General features: G+C 53.1%; 2 protein-coding genes and 1 long non-coding RNA gene across 5 annotated transcripts in view; 2 read left to right on the top strand and 1 right to left on the bottom strand.

Moving 5' to 3' along the window:
• Window positions 1-2,533, top strand: part of NPC1 (NPC intracellular cholesterol transporter 1) — a 43,386-nt gene extending 40,853 nt beyond the window's left edge. For all 3 annotated transcript variants that reach the window (XM_080686791.1, XM_080686792.1, XM_080686793.1), the window contains 3 exons: window positions 226-339; window positions 984-1,146; window positions 2,003-2,533. In XM_080686791.1, the coding sequence (XP_080542917.1) occupies window positions 226-339; window positions 984-1,146; window positions 2,003-2,082 (357 nt within the window). In that variant the 3' untranslated portion in view covers window positions 2,083-2,533. The remainder of the gene's footprint in view (window positions 1-225; window positions 340-983; window positions 1,147-2,002) is intronic.
• RMC1 (regulator of MON1-CCZ1) lies at window positions 2,488-15,516 on the bottom strand. The gene is made up of 20 exons (XM_080686794.1): window positions 15,178-15,516; window positions 14,550-14,626; window positions 12,346-12,430; window positions 11,473-11,529; window positions 10,458-10,544; window positions 9,736-9,876; window positions 9,408-9,511; window positions 8,891-8,980; window positions 8,701-8,806; window positions 7,766-7,877; window positions 7,478-7,522; window positions 7,213-7,266; window positions 6,820-6,948; window positions 6,091-6,197; window positions 4,499-4,618; window positions 4,122-4,199; window positions 3,730-3,834; window positions 3,584-3,652; window positions 3,289-3,514; window positions 2,488-2,642 (listed from the first exon to the last, which is right to left on the bottom strand). The coding sequence occupies exons 1-20, from the start codon at window positions 15,277-15,279 to the stop codon at window positions 2,563-2,565; spliced, it is 1,974 nt and encodes a 657-aa protein (XP_080542920.1). The 5' UTR covers window positions 15,280-15,516; the 3' UTR covers window positions 2,488-2,562.
• Window positions 15,517-15,698: 182 nt separating this feature from the next.
• On the top strand, window positions 15,699-21,708 carry LOC308257348. The gene is made up of 3 exons (XR_013961559.1): window positions 15,699-15,934; window positions 18,618-18,792; window positions 20,129-21,708. It is a non-coding gene; the product is annotated as an uncharacterized lncRNA (long non-coding RNA).
• The last annotated feature ends 556 nt before the right edge of the window (window positions 21,709-22,264 follow it).

Raw genomic sequence — 22,264 nt, 5'->3', positions numbered from 1 at the left:
TGCCCGCTTCCCCTGAGACGAGCAGACATGCTGGATGATCCGGGGTGCTGGGCACCTCCCCGAGGGTCCCACCAGTGCCCAGTGCATTCAGGCTGGTGTCACGGGGCTTCTTGGGGCTCGTCCACACGGATTCTTAGGGCCCTCCCCCCGGGGTGCCCTGGGGAGGGGTGGCTGCCTGTGGTTTCGGCCAGAAAAGGCGGTCGTAAAGGAGGCACTTCCTTCCAGAGCTGCGGCATCTCGGTGGAGTTCTGCTCCCACATCACCAGGGCCTTCGCAGTGAGCGCCAAGGGGAGCCGCGTGGCGCGTGCAGAGGCGGCGCTCTCCCACATGGGCAGCTCCGTGAGTAACGGGGGGGTGTCCGTGTGGACTGAGCCGCCCGGCCAGCCAGTGCTCAGGAGGGAATCTGCATCCTCTGCTTAGCAGCAGCTCCTGGGGTGACATGGTGTCAGGCAGTTCATGAAACAGCTGTACCCCGGGCTTCTTTACCATGTTCCTGTGGGTGAAAGCTCGTGGGGCAGCCGTGTGGCCGAAGCAGGAAGAACAGGGTGGATGTGAGCGAGCAGGAGCCTTTGCCACGAACCCAGGCCAGCCATGGGCGGGCAGCAGGGCCCAGTGAGCGGTCTGTCCTGTGTCTGCAGACTCACCCCATATCCTGGTTCAACCAACCAACCAACCACTTGTTACTGAAGGAGGACTGTTACCGAGTAACACAAACCTTGTTTTATGACCATTTTATACTTAACCTGGTCTTCACCTGAGAATATAAAGAAACGTACGAATAGTGTCTATGCAGAAACGGCTTTTACCTTGTACCATTGCCTTTGTTCCAGGCTCACAAGCAGCACATGAAACAACTTTAAGTTGAACCTAATGTACTTAGCAGGAACTCTGAAAGCTGGGGTTCAGGCCCCCAAGTCCCCGTATTAGGAAATGTTCACTTAGGATAGGGGATTAGAGCAGTTCTAACACCCTCTCTCCTTTAGGTATTCAGTGGAATCACACTAACAAAATTCGGAGGGATTGTGGTGTTGGCCTTTGCCAAGTCTCAGATCTTCCAGATATTTTACTTCAGGATGTACTTAGCCATGGTCTTCCTGGGAGCCACGCACGGGTTGATCTTCCTTCCGGTCCTCCTCAGCTACATAGGTGAGCTGTCCAACCTGTGGGTGGGTGGAGGAAGCCTGTGACCACAGGAGACGTGCTGCCTCGAAGCAGCTTTCAAGTCTGACTTGTACCGATGGGTCATTTACAAGTAGGACTGAGGGAGAGGTCTCATGAGAAGCCGCCCATGTCCCAGCACCTCATTAGTACACGGCCAACTCTGCCTGGACCGCCGGGCCTGGCTGCTGAACAGGCCGAGGGCCGGCTGGGAACGAGTTTGAATGTCGGCCCAGGCAGCGCCTCCTCCACTGAGACGCGTGGCCACACAGCCAAGCCGTGTCCCCAGCTCAGTGTTCCCGCAGCAGGCCTCTGCCGTCCCCACTTCCATCTGTCCTGAGGATGCTCTGTGGCTGCCATGACAACTCATGGTTGAAAGAACAGGACGGATTTGCTTGATTGACAGCAGGGATAGGGAATGTCCGGCACGAGGGCCGTCTGAGGCCTGTGCAGTCATTTGGTCTGGCTCTGCCAAGGCGTTAGGGGCGAGTTAATCCTTTGACCAAGCCAGCCATCATGGCTCAGTGGCTGAGCATCGACCTATGAACCAGGAGACCACAGTTCGACTCCCAGTCAGGGCACATGCCTGGGTTGTGGGCTCGATCCCTAGTAGATTGATGTTTCTCTCACTCTTCCTCCCTCTCGGAAATAAAAATAATATACATCTAAATGTTAGTTTTTAAGTTGAAGTTTTGTATGGCCCACGAATGATGTTACAAATCTCCAAATGGCCCTTGGCAGAGAAAGGTTCCCGACCCAGCTTACAGCTTTATGACCAAGTTGAAGCATTGAAATGGACGGAGAAACCTCCTTAGAAATGACACAGCTTCCTTCTCCTTCCCAGGACCATCCGTAAATAAAGCCAAAAGCCTGGCCACGCACCAGCGATGCAGAGGCACAGAGAGCGAGCAGCTCAATTTCTAGCCCCTCACGGGGCCTGGGGACTCGGAGCTGTGTGTGCGGGCCCGGCAGTGCCCTGGTGGAAGGAGCTGCGCTGCCAGGTTAAGCTGAACACTGGACGTCGCCAGACTCGGCGATGGGTCGAACAGCAGCCGCTCTGGCCACGCGCCTGTCCACTCAGGAACGTGTGTTACTAACCGTGGAGGCAGCCCTGGACGTGTCTCCAGTTCTCCCGGCATGAAACCCGACTCTCGGCGAGGGAAGGCTGACACCGGATGGACACTGGAGGCGCTCGGCTCCCTGGCCCTTCTGAAGGCCAGTCCGTGCGATGCTGCCTGCTCCTTTCTGAGGAGTGAGCCACCACACAAACCCCACCGCATTTTTAGTAACATTTGAGGATGTCGCGGGTACACTTTATTATAGTCTTTTGTAGTTTAAAGAGCTTTATTAATGCAATAAATTAACTTTATACACATTTTTATATATAAAAACTAGCGCGTGATTTCAGAACGTCGTAGGCCTCATGAGAGCTCGGTCTCCAAAGACCTGTTTGAAAAAAGCCACGTGCTCCTCGCAGTGTTCTCCTGGGGAGCAGAGGGAAGCAGGTGAGCATGCTGCTCCCCGGGGTCGGGCTCTAACTTCCTCTCTACCATAAAGCACTCTGTGTTCCTAAGCTCTGGACTGTCCTTCCAATTTCATAGGATAGGGGATTAGAGCAGTTCTGTGGCTGGTCAGGGACCTCACAGCCCCCAGCAGCCCCACCTGCTGAGACTAACCTGTCCTGGTCCCAATCCCCTGCCTCTCCGAGCTAGAAGACCTGAAATAGTTGCCTGTTCCTCCCCACCCTTAGTTCTCATGCCTTTGGACATCAGAGAGACTGGCCCGTGCTTCCTGCCTGACCCAGAAACAGTAATAAGCCCCAGGCCCCTTTAAACTCTCAGGCCCCGGCTCCTATCCAGAGCAGCTGTCAGACCTGAGCGGGCTCAGACGGCCTGAATCGGCCCACATGTGCTTCTCCTCCCCACACACTTCAAGTTCCGGATCATTTAGGTCCCCGGGCATGCGGAGTCCACCCCACTATGAATGACGGGCTAAGGGCGAGGCTGGCTGTTGTGACCGTTTAAAACCAAACTCAGGAGTTCTAACCGAAGCCTCCTGGCACACCCGCTGCCAGTCGTCCTGCCAGGAGCCAGCAGCTGCCCAGGACTACTCATGGTTGCGCCTTCTCACCTGGTGTGAAACTGGGGTTCCCCCGTAAACGCTGGTTCCGCTGCTCAAAGAAGCGGAAGATGGTGTAGAAGAGCATGTGGTCTTCGGTCTGCTTCGCAGCATCGAGGAACTTGCGTGCAGAGACGCTGTCGTGGCCCCCCACGCCCCGGAGGAACCGCAAGGCGGCCAGCACCTGGTGCTTGGACAGCAGGACTTCCACGATCTCATCATTCGCCGTCGAGAGTCGCTGGAGAGAAGCCCAAGTGAGTGCGAGCACAGCAGACGCTTACGCACCGGAAACGTGGACGCACCTTACCTTCAACATATCCAGCGACAGCTGGTGAGCAGGAGGGTAGAAGCTCTCCAGGGATAACAGCAGACATGCCTGAAAGACAGGTTCCAGCCTATTCAGCACAAGGTGCTGGACGCGGTTCATGACCGAGGAACCCTGGCGGCACCCACCAGAGGCTTGGAGTCGCTGAGCACGTGGTACTGCAGGAGCTGGTGCAGCGTGTAGAAGAGGTTGTGCTGGACCAGCGTCTTGATGACGAGTTCGTGCAGGTAGTGCTACGGCAGACAAGGAGACGGGGCTCAGGTGTGGCGGGGCTGCAGCTGCTCCAGCCGATGAGCTGCCGTCACGGGAAGGGGCCATGTGCGGGGGAAAGAGCCCGCCTCATGTGACAGGGCTCATCCTGACGCAGCACACGTGGCAGGTCAGGAAATGAAAGGCTCGGACGCCGAGTCAGGACGGCGGGCCCTTTAGCACAGACGGCATCGTAGTCAGGAGACGGACAGTGCTGCCGTCTTAGATATCCCTGCGCCTCTGACCAGGACCCCACGCTGCCCGGAGGTACCTGCACTGGAACCTGAAACTGGTTCAGGGAGCGAATGTACTCCATCAGCATGGCGATCACAAACTTGGGGGGCGTCTCCTGGGAGGAAGCAAAGGTGGTCTTAGGAGTGTCTGAGCTGCAAGGAGCTTACACAGAATCCTTCCTTTATTCCTCCCCTTGGCCCTATTACACTGGCCCAGGGCTGTGTGGCTGCTTTTGCACAAACCCCCTCAGATTCTCCCTCGTCAAGCACACGTTTAGGCCTGAGTATGAGGCCAAACTACCAGTGTGAGTCCTCCCAGAATAACCAGCTATTCTGAGTCCTAGTTTCCCTCAAGTCCCTTCCACAGATCTGTTCCGAGACCCTTTGTCCAGAGCAGCTGATGGCAGTCACGCACCTTCTTCTCCATAAGCGCCGACAGCACGTGGGTGTACATGTCGGACTGGTCGATCACGGCCTGGGTCCGCACCGGCCTGCGGAGGAGCGGACTGCACCGGCTCTGCCCAGCTTCCGCCGCCTGCACAACACACGACAGGTGTCATCGTCACCACCTCCGGGAACGGGCGTTGGCCGTTAATCCGAAAAGACGGACTCCTGGATGCTGTGAGCCTCAAGCCTGAGCAGGGCACAGCTCACAACCTGGACGGACCGACTTCCTGTGCTCTGGGAAGAGCCCAGAACAAGTCAGAGCTGGTCATCGCGACAAAGCCCTGCTCACGGAGGATGGAACTACAGGCTCCAGCGGAGTCTTCTCTCAGGGACATCATCCTGTTTTTGCCCCTTACCAACTCCCTAATCTTCTCAGCCAGACCACCTGGCCCTTGTTACCCAACAAGAACGAAACGGCATCTGTGCTTTATGAAGCCGTAAGGAAGCACACACTAGTGTAAGGGGTCTACACCGAGACTTGGAGTAAGTAAGGCTCCCCACCTACTCCTGCTTAGGAAAGCTCCGAGATGCGACTCCATCGCCTCACTTTTTTTTAAACATATTTTTATTGATTTCAGAGAGGAAGGGAAAAGGAGACAGAAACATCAATGATGAGAGAGAATCATTGCTGCCTCCTGTCGCCCCTACTGGGGATCGAGCCCACAGCCAGGGCATGTGCCCTTGACCGGAATTGAACCTGGGCCCTTCAGTCTGCAGGCCGATGCTCCATCCACTGAGCCAAGCCAGCCAGGGCGTGTCTCCTAACTTCTAAAGCCCGAGACCAGTGCAGACCCTCGGCAGAAGCTGGGTGGTGCCCGAGAGCCCGCAGTGCTCAGCAGCGCCAGGCGCGGCAGGGCTGCAGACGGACCACACTCCGCCAGCCGGCGCTTGGAAGCCACGAGCCACAGAGCAGGACGCACAGAAACTGCCACCAGACTGCCGCCACCACAGCCCAGCACCGAGCAGCAGGACCGAGAGAAGGAGCGAGACGAGCTCAGCCTCCCCACCTCCCGGAACCGCGTCCGACAGGCCAGGACCACAGCTCGGAGCCACGGCCACTGCAGCGCCTGCCAGTCCTGTTATCCTGGAGTCGCTGAAGGTGGGTGGCGTTCTGGCTTTTCTGTTACTGCTTAAAACCTTCCGTTTTCAGCTTTAGGACTAATTAGGTCCTTTAAGTGAAACCATTCATTCCACTTATCCTAACCCGTTTTCTTTCTGGCTTCAGAAGGTAGGGTGCACTAACGTTACGTAGAAGGAGAAGAAAAAAACCATGGCAAATGATTCTACTTTTAATTAACTAAGACTAGGCTCTGGCTCGGTAGAAACATGTATAAAAAAAGTAATGCAAAGACGAGACCAATTTTATCTATAAAATAGAAGACCAAGGATCTATCTACATGTAAGATCCAAAAGATTAAACCACAGAAGAGGTGGAGGCACTGAGGGAGATGGAGCCCCGCCAATGGGATGCCGGGTTCTGAGTGTACTGCCGTTTCCTGCCTGCAGTTACAACTACCAGGTGGGGGCACAGGGGCCTCTAGCACAGCGCCTGTCACTCACCACCGCGTAGCTCTGCTCGGCGTCCAGGTACCTCTTGTACTCCTGGTTGAGCTTGTCGAAGACAGTGGCTACCACGGGCAGGGCCGCTCTGTCGGACCCGCTCAGCACTGGGAAGAATCAGTGTGCACAGGTCAGCTAGCTCCACCTGCAGCGCACGCTGCTAGGGCAGAAGCACTCCCTCCCAGGCCAGCACACACACGGGCCTTAAGGGCACCCAGAGGAGGGACCAGCGTAGTGACCTGAAGCCTGGAGCTCACAGGCCCTTTCTGGCTCCTGAAGAGAGTAGCTGTGACCGTATCGGTGAAGATTCTCAACGTAGATGTCAGGGAGGCAGAGATTTGGATTCTGACAAGTGCTTGCTTTAAAAGGAGGGGTGGGGGCCCCGACCCCCACGTGTGCGCAGGTTCAGGTTCGCTCTCCCCTGCAACCATCCGATTTACTCTGAGTCTTTCCCACCCGAGTCCCCACACGCATGTACAGAGATTGGTTTCAGAGGGAGGGAGACGGCCCCAACAGGGAGTCCAACTGAGACCTCCTGGCTCATAGGTCGACGCTCAGCCACGGAGCCACACCAGCCAGGCACTACAAGTCCTTTTTCTACTTAGCAGCCTCTCCGGGGTGTAGTCACCCACCCTTCGAGTGAAGAGTGTGGGCCACAGGCTGCAGACAGGCCTGGGAAGGTGGGGCAGCACAGGCTGGACTCAGACGACAGGAAGGAGCCCCCCTTACTCTGGGAGCAGACGGCCAGGATGACCATCTTGCACTCCTTTCTCTGGAGAAGAAAGTCCATCAGGCGTCCTTTGTCAGGCAGGAGGTTGACGATGGGCTGCAGCTTCACCTGCAGGTTCCAGAGGTAACCTGGGTGTGAGAGGCAGCGATGTCATCGTATGACGCGGACCAGAACAAAAGCCCAGAAGTAGTGCACAGCCGTCGATGGCTTTGTCTCACAAGCTGAAGCCCAGTCCAGGCCATGCATGACGTGCTGATCACAGGACTGACAGCCAAACCACCGCGTGCCCGGGAGACGCCTGGCAACCTCGCACCCGCTGTGTTCAAGCTGCATCTCCCCAAGTACGGGCAACAAGCACTCCCCCTGACCTGGCGGCCGTCCCTCTGACCCACCTTGGCTCGCGCTGATGATGATGTCAGGCTGGAAGACAATCCAGGACGAGGAATCTGCATGCGATAGGAAATTCTGCCCGAAGGATGGAGACGCAAGGCAAACCCGCTCCGACTAAACCCGCCCCCGCCCGCTGGCTGAGGCTACGCCCAGTGCCCAGCCCTCCTGTAGGAAACCTCCCCCTTCGGTTCCTGAAACATCGTTCCCTCAAGCAGGAGGGTAGCGGGTAGCAGCTCCCTGCACAGCGCCAGCGCCTGTCAAGGATACAGAGCTTACACGGGACCGGAGACTGGCTGGTCACAGGAGCAGGACCTACAAGAAAATGGAAGTGTGCGGCCAACACAGTACCCAACATGTACTACTACAGGCTGCAGCGACTGTCCGACTAGCGACGCGAGGAGGAAGTGACCGCGTCCCACGGTGACATTCAGGAGGAAGGGGAGGTCGGGAACAAGCCCGGAAGACGTCGTCACGAAAGCAAACTGATCTGGGACCCTCTGCAGACGCCTCACTGCACCCTGAATGTGGCCCCCACCGACATGGTGACTGCCTTACCTGCCACGGGGATCTGATAGGGCTGAATGGATCGAGCAGGAAGCACGGGGTGATGGAAGGTAACGGTGCCATCAAACTCTCCCCGTAACTTGATATCAAATATTACTGATGTCTAAAGTGCAGAAAAAGAACAGACTGTGAAGCCAGCAGACCACGGCGGTTAACCCTTTCATGACCTCCTATCTTGCTATTTCAGATTCGTTTAAAGAGCCTGTGTTTAGCCCAGCCGGCATGGCTCAGTGGCTCGCCCATCTATGAACCAGGAGGTCGAACGAGGTTCAATTCGTGATCAGGGCACAGGCCCAGGTTGCGGACTTGATCCCCAGTGTGGGGAGTGCAAGAGGCACCAATCGATAATGTCTCTCCCTCTCGCTACCTCTCTGAAGTTAATAAAAATATATTTTAAAAGTCTGTGTTTGCACCCATCCCTAGTTCTTCTTTCAGGAAGAATGTGCTGACATTACAGCTGTCTTTCCCATTCCCATCGACCTCACAGATAGTCCTGACGGGCTGACAAGCTCCCGCTAAGGGACGACCGAAGATCTTTCAGTCCCCACTGATTAGAGCCGTGCTGGCCCCTCCAGGAGGCCTGGGAGATGCCCGCTAATGGCACAGAAAGAGCAGGACCCACCCCACCGCCTTCTCTTGGGCCACACGGCCTCAAGCCATGCTCATCCCTGCTCACAAAGGACCTACAGGAAGACACGTGCAGAGGGTCTGCAGCAAACACAGCTGAGAGAAAGTGGTTCCAAAGTCACTCTCCTCATGTGCTATTTTCTGAAATAGTTTTTAATTATTCTTAATGATATGGAATCCCTGTTTCTTCTGTCTAAAAACTTTTAGCACAAAAAGCACTTTCTAGTCTGTGTTCAGAATGCTTTGTTCATTCTCTTGAGCAACCGCGCGCCACGCAGACCTGACCCCACGGCTCCCACCTCCGTGTCCTGATGGTGCACGACCACCAGGTTGTCCACCACGTTCAGGGCGAACTTCCCCGTCCGGCCCAACTTCAGGATGTGCGTCTTCTTACAGGCGCCTTCTCTGTGGGGACAGAGGGGTCACAAAGTGGTCGACAAGCTTCCGTTCCCACGTACCCTCGGGAGAGGAGCAGCGTGAAGCACGTACCGGGGCAGATGATACAGCACCACCTCGGCGCCCATGCTGCTGGAGGCCCGTGAGTGGTGCCGCAGGAAGAGGACGTACAGCTGCCCGTAGCTGTCAGAGAACAGACACGGGGTCACGTGTGCTGTGAGAAACCCTCCATCCTCAATGCTGAGTCTGCGGCTCTAGTCGAGTACATCATGAAACAGTCCTTCATGGAATACTCTGCAGCCAACAACAGTGCTTGCAGTTGTCAGAAACAAAAAGCCTATTACAAAGGGAAGGGTGTGAATGGGTCCAACGTTCTCATTTTATCCGATTAGAATGGCGAGAGGACTTTCCTCAGACCTCGAAGCCAGCAACATCGGAAACGCAGGCCAAGGAGCCGGCACTCTTAAGCTCTGTGGTCGCAGGACCCAGGCGCTAGCAGGGAAGGGAAGTCCTCGTTGGCCCAAGGCTCCCTGAGACTTTGTAACGCACTTCTAGTAGCTGCATCACTAAAAGCAATGACAAAAGGAAGTCTCTCAGGAGACAGACATACATGGTCGCCATGGCAATGTCTCGCTCAGAAAGGCTCAGTTTAGTGGACTTGGGCGCCGCTGGTAACTCAATCTCAAACTTGGGCAGCTTTGTCATAGTGCCAGCCTGTGGGGAAAGGAAGGGTTAGGAAGTGTGTCGACCCTTCATGTTTGCATTCCCTGCCTACAGTCACTGAGGGCACGCACACTCTCCTGGTCTGTCCCCCCGAATGAGCTTACAGGCGCCCTCGAGGGGTCACACGTGGCACAGTTAGTGTGGGAGGAGCTTGCCCTTTGTACTGCAGGGGGCACGCCGGGTCAGAGGAACACTGCGTTAGGGGCTGCGCTCACCCGGAAGTGGAAGGGCTGCAGCACGCTGCCCAGGACGGTGGTGGAGAGCAGGATGACGGCGCTCTCGGGGCAGTGCAGGTACCAGTTCACGTTCAGGCTCTGGCTCTTCAGCAGCTTCAGGCTCCGCTTCTCGGGCAACACCTGAGGCGAGTGCGAGACAGCCTTCATTCAAGAGCAGCCAGGGTCAGCAGGCTGTCAGTTAAAAAGTAGTGAAAACAGTAACTTAGATGGAAAAGTGCTATTTTTAGCTGCTACAGCTTCCAGGCGTGGGTCTGGTGCTTAGGGCGCACAGACCGAGGGGAACGTGAGCTTAGCCACAGTCACCGTCTGGGCGGCCCCTCCTCTGCATGCGCCACTCTGAGCCTCACCTCCAGAGCCAGCAGCAGCGACCTCCTCTCACCGTGGAAATGAGCAAACGAACCCCGGCCGGGCGCCCACCAGCCACCCGCCTGCAGCATCGGCCGAACGCCGTGTCCCCCAAGGCGGGGAGCGGCGCGCCCTTTTTCTAACAGGCGTGTTCTACAGACTATAGGGAACTTACTTTCCATCACATACTCTATCTTAGTAATGTTCGAACGTTTCATAAAAAGCATGTGTTATCGTTAGAAAAAAGCCCAGTCAAGAGGTTAACGCTCTAGAATCTCAAGCTGTCTGTTTAGTGCTGAATTCACCAACTGCCAGCTGCTCCTGCAGACCGCCCCGCAGCAGTGACGCACGGGTACCTGGTAGAACTCGACTCCCTGGTCTGTGATGAAGACGATCTCCGTGGAACTGGTCCAGCAGAACCCTAGTATGTTGGCATTCTTGGTCTGAAAAAGAGAACGTAGAATACTCTGTATTGCTCTGTAACGAAAGTTATGTTAACAAATCAAACTTTCTTTTCAATACCGTGATCCCGGATTTTCACCTGGAACACCCACGGAGTACCTGAGTCAGCAGAACAGGAGGAGAAAGCAGCGAGGTAACTGACCAGCACTCACAGTGGTCAACTTCTCCCTTTAGGACCAGCTGACCTCCTTGGTCACCCAGGTTAGAAAAGTATAAAGGCCTAGAGGTTCTCACTGAGTGTTGACCCAGGAGGGCTTGCAGCTGGAGCCACACCCCGACCCCCGTGGTGAACCAGGGCCGGGCCTGAGGGCAGGCTAGAGGCCCGCGTGGCTGCTCAGGAGCGGGGGCCTGTGAAGGGGCAGCTACTTGGCAATGTGCCTTTCCTCGTTGAGGAGCCACCCTCACCTCCATTGAGCAAACACCCTACAGAGATGCCGAGAGCCACCCCTTCCACTAGCAGCTCCTGCCAGTCTCTGGGGCCACAGTGCCCTCTGAGCTGCGCCTTCTGCAGCCTCGTTTATTACACCCAGCAAGTCTGATGAACGTGGGCTAGGATCTACACCAACGGGGAAAGGGGGCATGGCAAGGTCAGACCGAGGAAGCAAACATCACCAATAAAGGAAAAACCTCCTCTTCTGCAAACCTCCAAAGAGGCGGCTCAGGTCTGTCGCCCAGAGAGGGCGGGGCAGCAGGAGTAGTGCCACCCACCATCCCTGTAACCCTCCAACTCCGTCTTCAGATGAGAAACAGGCTCACAACGTGTCCAGGCCACGGAGCCCACAGGCAGCACCTCTCAGCACAAGCACCTTCTCCTCCCATCTGACTCAGCTATCAGCCACCCGGCGTCCGCCCAGCGTAGTCCCCCAGCCGAGCACACACCAGCGGGGAAAGGGCGCGGGCGGCCCGTACCTTGCACTCTTGCGTGTATTCTAACTGAGAGCTGTCCGGGATAAAATTAGAAAACTCCTAGAAAAAAAACCACAGGGATAAATTTAGATCAGGCAGCAACCTCCTTTAGTACACAACAGACAAAAGAAAAAGATAGAGATTAGAAGAAGACTGACAAGCACCCAAAGGCAGGAAAGATAAAAGACCACTTTGAACACTCTGCCTCCTTAAGAGCAGCTGGCTGACAATTCCGTTTTTAAAAGGTTAATCCAAATACTCAGTGAGGGTGTAGAAGCTGATTTTGGAAATTAATTCAAATGGTTGATTTCAGAGACTTGTGCTGCTCTACATTGCACAAGAGGCTTTCCAAACATTTTAGCAGTTCATACTGATGGAAGGAATGCGGGTGCTGCCTCCTTATCAACAGTTTTTTCTCTACGTGCAAATGTGGTCATGAATATTTATAAAGGCTAAAATGCCAACAGACTGCTCCAACTTCCAATACCTGGTCCTATTAAATCAAGCATTCAAAGACAGGAGACGTGACTTAATGGAGTTACTCCAGTTTAACAGGGCCATTCACAAAGTAGCCAAAATTATACCTCACGCAATCTGATTCTAGCTATTAATCCATACAAAAGATGCCCGAGGTTCCAAAATAGTTTTTTTAAAATTTAAGTCAAAATTGACAAACTAAGGTCACCAGTATTTATCCATTCACATTTCTTTCTTCAGGAACTCCTAAGGTTCAAATACAGTAGTGCTTCATAGTTATAGCTTTCATGACTTTAAAATAACAAGTGGCTCCTTTAACACTGGAAGTTTGCAATTCATTCTCTTCCAAATATACTTGTAAAGTGCTTTCTTTATGCCATCTTTAGAGGGATGTCTTACCACAGTCTTTGAGGTCCTCTGGACAGCTAGTATCTTGTTTTCTAAGGAAAACTTAATGCATTTCACTTCTCCTTTGTCTTCCATTCTGTAAGGAAAAAGAGTATGTTAAGAGTTCCATTTAATAACTGAACTCTAGCTTCTATCATTTGTGAGAAGAAAAATTAAACATTCAGGAAGCAGCAAATCTTAGTGTAAAATTAAACTTATGTTTCTGATGCTATCGGTAGTACCTCTTTTCAGAAAACAAAATTCAGGAGCAACAAGCTGCGGAGAAATTCGCAGTGCTGCAGTAACAGGCGACGGGAAAGGGGCGCTCACCTGCACTTGCACCAGAAAATGACTTCATACGAATACAGGTAGGAACAAGGTACCCACAGGAATGCCTTGTTTTATCGCACTTCACTTTGTTACGCTTCACAGATGTTGCATCTTCACAAACTGAAGGCAAGACCTCCACCAGCAAAAACATTACAACTCACTTTATCTGATGCTCCTTGGCGGTGGCCTGGAACCAACCTGCCGTATCTCGGAGGTATTCCAATGCCCACAGGCACGTCCACAGATTACTGCCTTCTCTCCATCGCTGGGACAGCAAAGCTTCTGAACCAAGCTTTCCCACCCACTCCCCTCTGGGCTCAAGCAGCCCCCCCCCTAGAAGCCTCACAACCACTCCAACGAAGGGAAATCAGAGAGGCCCACAGAGGGCGTGGGAGCTCTGGGTATGTGTGCGCATTCTCTTCTTATGGGGATGGTTTCACAGTGCACACATGTCAAAACTCATCAATGACCGTTAAATATGTCCAGTTAATAATTATACCACAGTAAGGCTATTTACAATAAGTAACATGTTTTTAAAAGAGGGTAAATTCAGTATCTTCCCCCTCAAACCCTACTGAGCCCCCAAATCACTCTCATTTTGACGCCCAGGGCCTTTGTGATACCAGTCTCCACTGCCCTCCGTGTGGCCTGCACCACGCCTGGCCCAGACCCCGGCAATCCTCTCCCAGCGGTGCCCCTGATGGATAGGCTCCCAACTAATCTAGTGTCAGTGTGGTCTTTCCAAACACTGACAGGTTCATGCCACACCCCACCTCACCGATCTTCAGTAACAAGATAAAGCCCTAATTCATAGCAGAACAGGTAAGTTTCAAGCTGACCCCTGCCCATGGCCACACCCCTGCCTCCCCTTCCTGCAGGGACACCTGATCGGCAGTCACCCAGACCTGGAGTTCCCCACCCCCGTGCTTGCTCGCCTTTGCTCGTGGAGGTCTCTCCATCGGGAAGCCGCCGCCTCTCTTCCCCACCTAGAATCGTCCGGTCCAGCTCTCAACTTTTGTTCAAGGGCTACCTCCTTCCTCTCTAAGGCCTTCCCCCTCCTACTCCCACGATAAATGCTGCACCTCCTGTGTGTCCACACTCTGGGCACAGCACTTATCACAGGAAGCCGTATGTGCCCCTCACTTGTCTCCCACGATGCAGTTCTGCATTCTGCAAAAGGGCGCCAGGCGGGTCCAAAGCCTTCACAGGCCTGATGCCTAGCACGGGCACTGCACACGTGATTCATTTCTACTTCAAAAACGGTTTCCTGTAGTTCAGGCCAGCTAGGAAAACGTTAAGTCACCACGGAACCGAGGGCCTACCATGTATTGTACTCTGTAATCACAGGAATTATGGGGACCATCCTAATAGGTCATCACCAAAACTGAGATCTGAAAGTGAAAGGAGCTGCTGTTCATAATTACACCGGCTCACCTTGCATAACCTGGGTCAGCCAGTCACCTGAAGCTCAGTCGAAGCCAGGGTTTTCTTATCACATTTTTACCTGAAAAACCCTGACCCAGGAACCCCTGCACCTTCCAAACGCTCTGCAAAGACCCGGAGGAACGAAGGTCCTCCGTCAGGAAAGGGAACCAGCACACCAACGGCGCAATGACTTGCTAACTTCAAGTGCCAGGAAGTGGGTGCCCTACTTGGGAGGATCTGGTTCCCAAGTCAAGCAGAACTACTCCACACATTGCAGGGGGACGAGCCCAGGACTGCACACAGGTGTCCCCGTCCTCTCCCTACGGGCACAGGTTGGCACACACGGACTTCAGAGCTCTTTAGGGAGGCAGAGGACAAAATGTTAAAACCACCTCCTGAATGAGAAGCAGAACAAGGCCATTGACATGTCCAACTTATTCTGCAAATGTTAATACTGTTACCTAAATGAGATGGGATTCCTGTCATCCGGGCCTTTAACCACCACCCCAGTGGCTCCGCCAGATCGCACAGCAAAAACCTGAGTGGGAAGAGAAGCAACGTGAACGGTGTGGACACTATACCAACCCACGAGTGAACATTCCTGCTACCCCCGGCCCCCGGTTCAGCTAACCAACGGCGCGCACACCGATCTGGGATGCTACAGTAGGTGTTCACATGAATTTTAAGAAACGAGGGGAGACACCAAAAGGGTTGCCATCCCAAACTGCGCAGACGGGACCCGGCCCCGGGGCCCCAAGTTCTAATCCAGTTTGGGAGCGCCGCGTAAGCAGCCCTGCTCTGCTCCCCACTGCTCCCCCCCAAAATTCCGAGGATAACCGAGTTCTCAGGCGCGGGACAGGCGGGCCTGCTGGCAGCCGACTCCCGGCCCAAGGGCGCTGGGGGAGCGCGCTCGGTGCTCCCGGGTGCCCCCGCGGGGAAGCGAGCCCGGCCGGAGGAGGCTGGTCCCGGGCCCGGGACAGGACGGCGCTGGCGGAGGCCCGGCTGGTCCTGGCACCCAGCCGGGCGCGCGGGCGACCTTGGCCCCGGGGTCGAGGCCGTGCTGGGAGGAGGGTGCGGGCCGGCTCCCACCTGTTTGTTGGCCTCGTCGAAGAAGACGCAGTTGACGGGGTTCGCCTTCTCGAAGTGCACCGGCCGCTCGCACAGCTCCAGGTAGTAGTCTTCCTCGCCCATGGCGGGCGGCGCCGGGGTGGCGGGGGGCGCGGGGGTGGCAGCCAGCGCGGGGCAGGGCGGGTGGCACCCAGCGGAGGCACGGGGGTCCGTCCGGGCTGCGGTGGCGGTGATCGGGTGATCCGGAGGCCGCTTCCGGGTGCCACGCCCCCACGCCCGCCCCACGTGACCCTCGGCCCCTGGCGTTCAAGCCGGCGACGGATGGCCGACGCCAGTGGAGCCCTACGCGCAAGGCTCCTCCCCTTTTCGCGTGGGCGGGGTCCCAGGGCGGCTCCAGGGCGGCAGTGGAGGCGGGGCCGCGGGACCGGAAGCCAGGGCCTTGCAGAGCGTGGCGGCACCGCCAATCCTAGCCAGGCCTTCCCCAGCATGGGCGGGGCCTGGCCCTCCTCCTTCCGGAAGGTTAGCGCAGGGCAGGCTGGGACGGGGCTATCCTGGGTCCTTGTCGGGGAAGGTTTCCTGCGCCCCCTCTGGGCGCTGAGGGAAGGAGACCTGTGATCAGCACCTGTTAACTTACCAAAACATTCCAATCTGCATAGCATTTTTGTGAGTTTATCTGAGCCAAACCGTTGACCGTTGCCTAGAAGCAGAATCTCAACGTATATCCCGGAGAATGGCGGCTTTTCGCCCCGTTGTATACATTACCATCCAAGGAGGAGATGTAAGTGGGTCCCAGGAAGCCCCTTGGTGTAGACCAGGCAGGCGGGAGACTGGATGGGAAGTAAAATGATTTTTCGGGGTCGCGACTCAGGTCGCCGAGGGCCCTCAAGCTAAAGATGGCGGCGGCGGCGGCAGCGGGGGCTGTGGCTCCGCGGGCCGTGCTCGTGGGCCCCGGAGGGAGCTGAGCGAACGCTGCCGTTGGCCGTGCCCGGAGGTGCGCTGTGCCTTCCGCCCAAGGACCGGCCCTCCCGGAGGCTGCGTGGGTTCCCGTTCCTCAGAGGAGCTGCCGAAGGCACTGCACCACGACCGGCATGTCGTTGATGGAGTAAAACTCCATGTTCCGGCTCAGGGACCCAAAGCTGTGCAAGGGATCAGACGTCTGATGAAGAGGAAGGTTAAGACTATCACTACCTCTTAAATAAAGGGAAGAAAAGTAAAACGATAGACACGCGGCGGGCTTGGCGGAGTTAGTCCCTGATTGACGGCAATCGGTCTGCGGAGACACTGGCCTGGGGCGTGACTGCCCGCCACCGGCTGCTGTGTGACCGGGCTCCTCCTGGGCGTCCTGTGGGCGCCCCGCTCTCCGGCCTCCCCTGAGCCGGCAGCGGTGGTTCCTCCATCCACCCGATGTCTCAGTGGACGAGCCAGCGCGTTCCCCGGACCGTTCCTTAGTCAGCCCTGGAGATGAACTCTTTGTCCCCCTCTGAGGATTACTTAATCGACGTATTTCTTTTTTTTTTTTTTAATATATTTTATTGATTTTTCACAGAGGAAGGGAGAGGGAGAGAGAGCTAGAAACATCAATGAGAGAGAAACATCGATCAGCCGCCTCCTGCACACTCCCCACTTGGGATGTGGCCACAACCAAGGTGCATGCCTGTGGCCCGAATGGAACCTGGGACCCTACAGTCTGCAGGCCGACGCTCTCCAGGGGTCCTCAAACTATGGCCCGCGGGCCACATGCAGCCCGCCGAGGACATGGATCCAGCCCGCCGGGTGCCGCTGCCTGTCCTGCTTAGCAGCCGACGCGTCCCGGGCCCGCAGTGCGCATAGGAATTTGTTCATAGTTTTTTTTTAAACTATAGTCCGGCCCTCCAACGGTCTGAGGGACAGTGAACTGGCCCCCTGCTTAAAAAGTTTGAGGACCCCTGTAGTGTGACTGAGCCAAACAGGTTAGGGCTGAATCGGCATATTTCTAAAGCTCCTACTTTGCATCAACATTTCCTACTTTGCATCAACATTTTCTTCGGTTCCTTGGAGGGCACGGATGTGAAAACACTCCTCACCTGCCTCTAGAGAGTGCGTTCTGGCAGCACACGTGACCCACAGAGCCAAGGACTAGGACTTGGCAGAGAAGCTGGGCAGGGCTGCGGCGTCCCGGCCAGAGCGGGGGCCACGTGGAGGCCATGGGCGGAGTTCGGAAAGTTGAATAGGAAGGCAGTTCATTTTAGGGAAGAACATAGGGTAATAGATAGACCATGAACATTAGGGAACATAAACAAGAAAAAAGTGCCGAAACCGGTTTGGCTCAGTGGATAGAGCGTCGGCCTGTGGACTCAAGGGTCCCAGGTTCGATTCCGGTCAAGGGCATGTACTGTGGTTGCGGGCACATCCCCAGTGGGGGGTGTGCAGGAGGTAGCTGATCGATGTTTCTCTCTCATCGATGTTTCTAGCTCTCTATCCCTCTCCCTTCCTCTCTGTAAAATATCAATAAAATATATTTAAAAAAGAAAAAAAAGAAAAAAGTAAACGTGTACTATGTGAAATATTTTAGAGCAGTGGTCGGCAAACTCCTTCGTCAACAGAGCCAAATGTCAACAGGACAACGATTGAAATTTCTTTTGAGAGCCAAATTTTTTAAACTTAAGCTTTTTGTAACGCCACTTCTTCAAAATAGACTCGCCCAGGCCGTGGTAGTTTGTGGAAGAGCCACACTCAAGGGGCCAAAGAGCACATGTGGCTCGTGAGCCGCCATTTGCCGACCACTGTACTTTTAGAGGAATAGGATGCAATCTAAAGCTAAGGGGAAAAGACTTGTTATTGCCATTTCATAACTATTTTATTGTGACATAAAAGCTTTGCATAAAACAGCATCTGTTACGGTCAGAGCTGATATCTAAATTGAAATGCCCTTAACATCAGTTTTAAAAATCAAATACTGGGACCAGGGTGTGCCCTAGAATTAAATTGGCTTTAAATTGTGACTTGGTAAAACAATGCTTGTGTTGGTTGTTTTTGTTCATACTGCAGTGTGTGATGTACAGGTCTCAGTTGTGGGTGATTTCATGTAACAGAAAACTGCAGGTCCTGGGGACAGTTTGCTCTTCCTGTTTTCTGCACGACTCGGCTGAAAGAGCTGCCACACGCCCAGCTGCTTCGGCCACGTGTGTGCTACTTGCCGAGTCACACAGCTGAACTGCATGTACTTCCCGGAGGCAGAGCAGGGCCAGTGTGTAAACAGGCCCCGCTCCGCAGAGGTGCGGCAGAGCCAGCCACACGGCCCCCTGGTCTACACGGGAACACTTGCGTGGTGTTGGCTGAATAGGATTTCTTAGAAGATGATAAAGTAAAAGATTTTTTCATGGCTCCTCAACAGTTTTTGGTTCATCTGGAAACATTAAAACATGGAACAACAATTAAACGAACTAATTAGCATCTTTGTTTTCATTGTTTTGTGAAAGCAGGAGTCGGGTGCCTTTCCTGAAGGGGCTGCAGAGCCACCAGGGCACGGGGCCTGAGACGCCGGGATGGCCGAGGGCAGGAAGCCCAGGGGAGCACCTGACATCGGCTGCCACTCTGCTCCAGTGACTGCTGCTCCCAGTGAGGCCGAGAGGCTGGAGCCCCTGCAGAAGGGGAAAGGTAAGCGCTGAAGGGTAAGCAGAAAGCACTGTGAGCTACCGTCCGGGCTGCTGGGCCAGCAGGGCATTCCAGCCTCGGAGCAGGTGAGCTCACAATGGGCACCGGAGACCGGGAGAGCAGCCCCGACCGAGTCAGCTTGCCGCTTGATGGTAAGGTGCCTGCCCTGCCCGCCCCTGGGGGTTCGCGAATCCGCAGGACATTCATTCATAATTGGTTTCTTTTCTTCTCACGTGGGCCTTTGTTGAGAAGTGTAACTCCTGGGGTTTAAAAGGTGCTTCTGGCAGTTGGTAAAACCTAAAAAAAAAAATCACACAGGCTTTTCTGGTTTTCTTTGTGTTTTAATTCTTTTTCAGACTGTATGTCTGGAAGGATATGTACCAACATTTTCATTGTGGCTCTCATGGTTTGGCAAGTTTTCACATGACTTTTACATTCTTCTTTGAACTTCCTAAATTTGTTTTGGTTTTAAAGTAAGCATGAGTAATTTTTATAAAAGGAACTGTTTTTTTAAAAGTTAACCATATTTACTGGGAAATCTTGACTATGTATCATGATTTTGCAGCCTTCATTTCATGAGTATTTTGTGTGTGAATGTATGTGTCCTTACACACTTATGTGTACATGTATGTAAAAAGCATTAGGTATAAGGTGGATAGATGGTGGTTATGTTGTACTCTGAGTGATTTGTTTTCTTTTTTCCACCTTTGGCATTATTTGAATTTTAAAAATACATGTGTATTCACAAGCAAAAAAAAGCTTTTTGAAAGATAGGGTAATAGAAAACATAGAAAGGCCCGCAAATATTAACAAATCCAAGTAACCATCTCGTGTTCCTCTATAACAAACCCACCTGAGGTCATCCAGCCCTTGTATTCATAACTCCGATGATAGAGACAGTGTCCCCTTGTAGCCCAGCTGGTAAAGACTTTTCCTAATCGGATCAGAGTCTATGTCATTTCCAACCCCATCCTCCCAATTTTAACCTTTGAACCACGTGATTATGCATTCAGACATTCAAAATATATTTGAGCTTTGACTCAAGTGTATGGGAATACAGCAATGAATAAAGCTAGCAAAAATCCTGCTCTCACAAAGTAATGTTTAGTGAGTAAATAAAATGAGTAATACATGTTAGGTAGGAATAAGTTCTACGGAAAAACAGACCAGGAGACAGGGTGATACTCATCAAGGCTCCAATACTGTGGTCGCCCACCTCCAGAAGGCCCTGGGACCTCCGCCTCCAGGCACTCCTGACTGTGCAGTCCCTCCCGGCTGAGCGGGCTGACCTGTGTCTGAGAGTATTGCACCAACGACAGAGCGTGTCTCCTGATGACAGGCTGTGAAAGACACTGCGGCTCCTGCCTTGCTTTCTTGGATCAGTGCTCTGGGGAAAGCGTCGAGGACACTCAAGTAGGGCTTTGGAAAGGCTGCTGTCTCCAAGGACTGAAGCTTCCCACCAGCCAGTGGGGAACTGCGGCCTCTGCCAACAGCCATGTGAGGGAACTGTCTTGGAAGGGGGTCCTCTGCTCCCAATCAGTCCTTCCTTCAGATGATTGTCTCAACTGACAGCTTTATTTCAAACATGTTTTTATTGATTTAAGAGGGAGAAGAAGACAGAGGGATAGAGAGAGAGAGAGAGAGAGAGAGAAACATCAATGAGAGAGAAGCATCGATCAGCTGCCTCCTGCACACCCACTACTGGAGGCCAAACCCAAAACCTGGGCATGTACCCTGACTGGAATCACACCGGCAACCTTTTGGTGCACAGGACAATGCTCAACCAACTGCACACACCAGCCAGGGCCTCGACTGACACCTTGATTGAAATCTTGAGCCAAAACCACCCTGCTGAGTCATTCCCAGATTCCTGACTCAGCAGCCGTGTGAGATAATGTTTGTTGTTTTAAACCACCAAGTTCTGAGGTAGTTTGACATGCAGCTCTAGGTAACAAATGGACTCACTGAGAAGATGACATTTGCGCAGACCCCTGAAGCATGGAGACTGGATAAGCTGGTGGAAGCGCATGCCAAGCAGGCAAAGGCCCTCGGTAAATGCTAGTGTGTCGGAGGCTCGCCCTGGCTGGGTGGCTGTTGGTTGGACCAACTATTGTTAGAGTGACAAGTATTCTAATTGTGTTCTTTCTGTCCCAAAGGATGCTAGAGATTTCTTAAAGTTTATGGAGCTCTAAGTAGTAGCTCTCTTATTCTGTAATGAACAGCCCTCCTTCCCCCTCCATCTGCTACTTTATCTTTCTACTATATTGATCTTAACCCCTCAAAAAGCTGTGCTTGAGAGAAAGCTGGAAAGCCCAGAATAGCAAGAATAATGCTTTCCCAAATGTAACTTTTTAATATTTTTTAATGGGAAACAGGAAATCAAGAGTAAAAACAAGAGGCTTGCAAATAAACTGATGTCTCCAAGTATAAACTTAAATCATTCTTTAATTTTTATGAAATCCCTTTAAAATGCCAATGAAAAAAATGTGTTTTGAAGTTTGAAAATACAATCAGATGAGCTTTTCCCACCCAGTTTCTAAAGTGCTGGAAAACGAACAGCTCAGAATTTTAAAAGGTGCAGACAACCATCTCTTCTGATGCCCAGAGCCTCAATGAGCAGCAGAAGGATGGACTGCCTCTCAGATGTCAGGGCCTCCATCTCCATCTTCCTTGGAGGAGAGGATCTCCAGTGACCAACATTTCACTGTCAGCTGCCGCATGCCGCACACCACCCTCCTTCCTTCAGAGTCAAAACACAGAGAATACCGTGCTGAGGGGGACATGGCGGGGAGGTACGCCACACTGTAAACAGTGGTTTTCAGAATATAAAGGACATAGCATTCTATGCATGCCTTAGTTTTGTAAGCATAAAATGACTTTTTATAAAGAGGCAACTGGCAATAAATTCTTAAAAATTCCCTACACAGTCATCCTTGTTTTGGTATTTTATTATTCACTTTCATTAAAGTGAGGCAAAATATTATTTCCGTATTTTATGTTTTGTCCTCCATTTGTATTTATTCTTTTTTTTTTTAAATATATTTTTTTATTGATATTTTTACAGAGAGGAAGGGAGAGGGATAGAAAGCTAGAAACATCGATCAGCTGCCTCCTGCACACCCCCCACTGGGGATGTGCCCGCAGCCAAGGCACATGCCCTTGACCAGAATCGAACCCGGGACCCTCCAGCCCACAGGCCGACGCTCTATCCACTGAGCCAAACCGGTTTCGGCTGTATTTATTCTTTATTTAGCAAACTGTTTTCCACTTTCTTTTTCCTCTATGTGGAAATTTTACTGTCTGAGCTATAGGAAAGGTGAAACCTATCTGTAATGTGAAGTAAGTAATTTAAAAGTAAAATCTAAATGAGAAGTTGAGGGGAAAAAACTGCGTAAAATAGTACTGCTTTATTTTTATGCAAAAGGAATAACCTGGTGCCAGGACCTAAGTTAATATAAGGAACAGGAAGAAACCA

The sequence above is a fragment of the Plecotus auritus genome (genome assembly GCF_963455305.1).
Source record: "Plecotus auritus genome assembly, chromosome: 8".
In the NCBI taxonomy this organism is placed as follows: domain Eukaryota; kingdom Metazoa; phylum Chordata; class Mammalia; order Chiroptera; family Vespertilionidae; genus Plecotus; species Plecotus auritus.
This window is presented reverse-complemented; position numbering and strand designations above follow the sequence as displayed.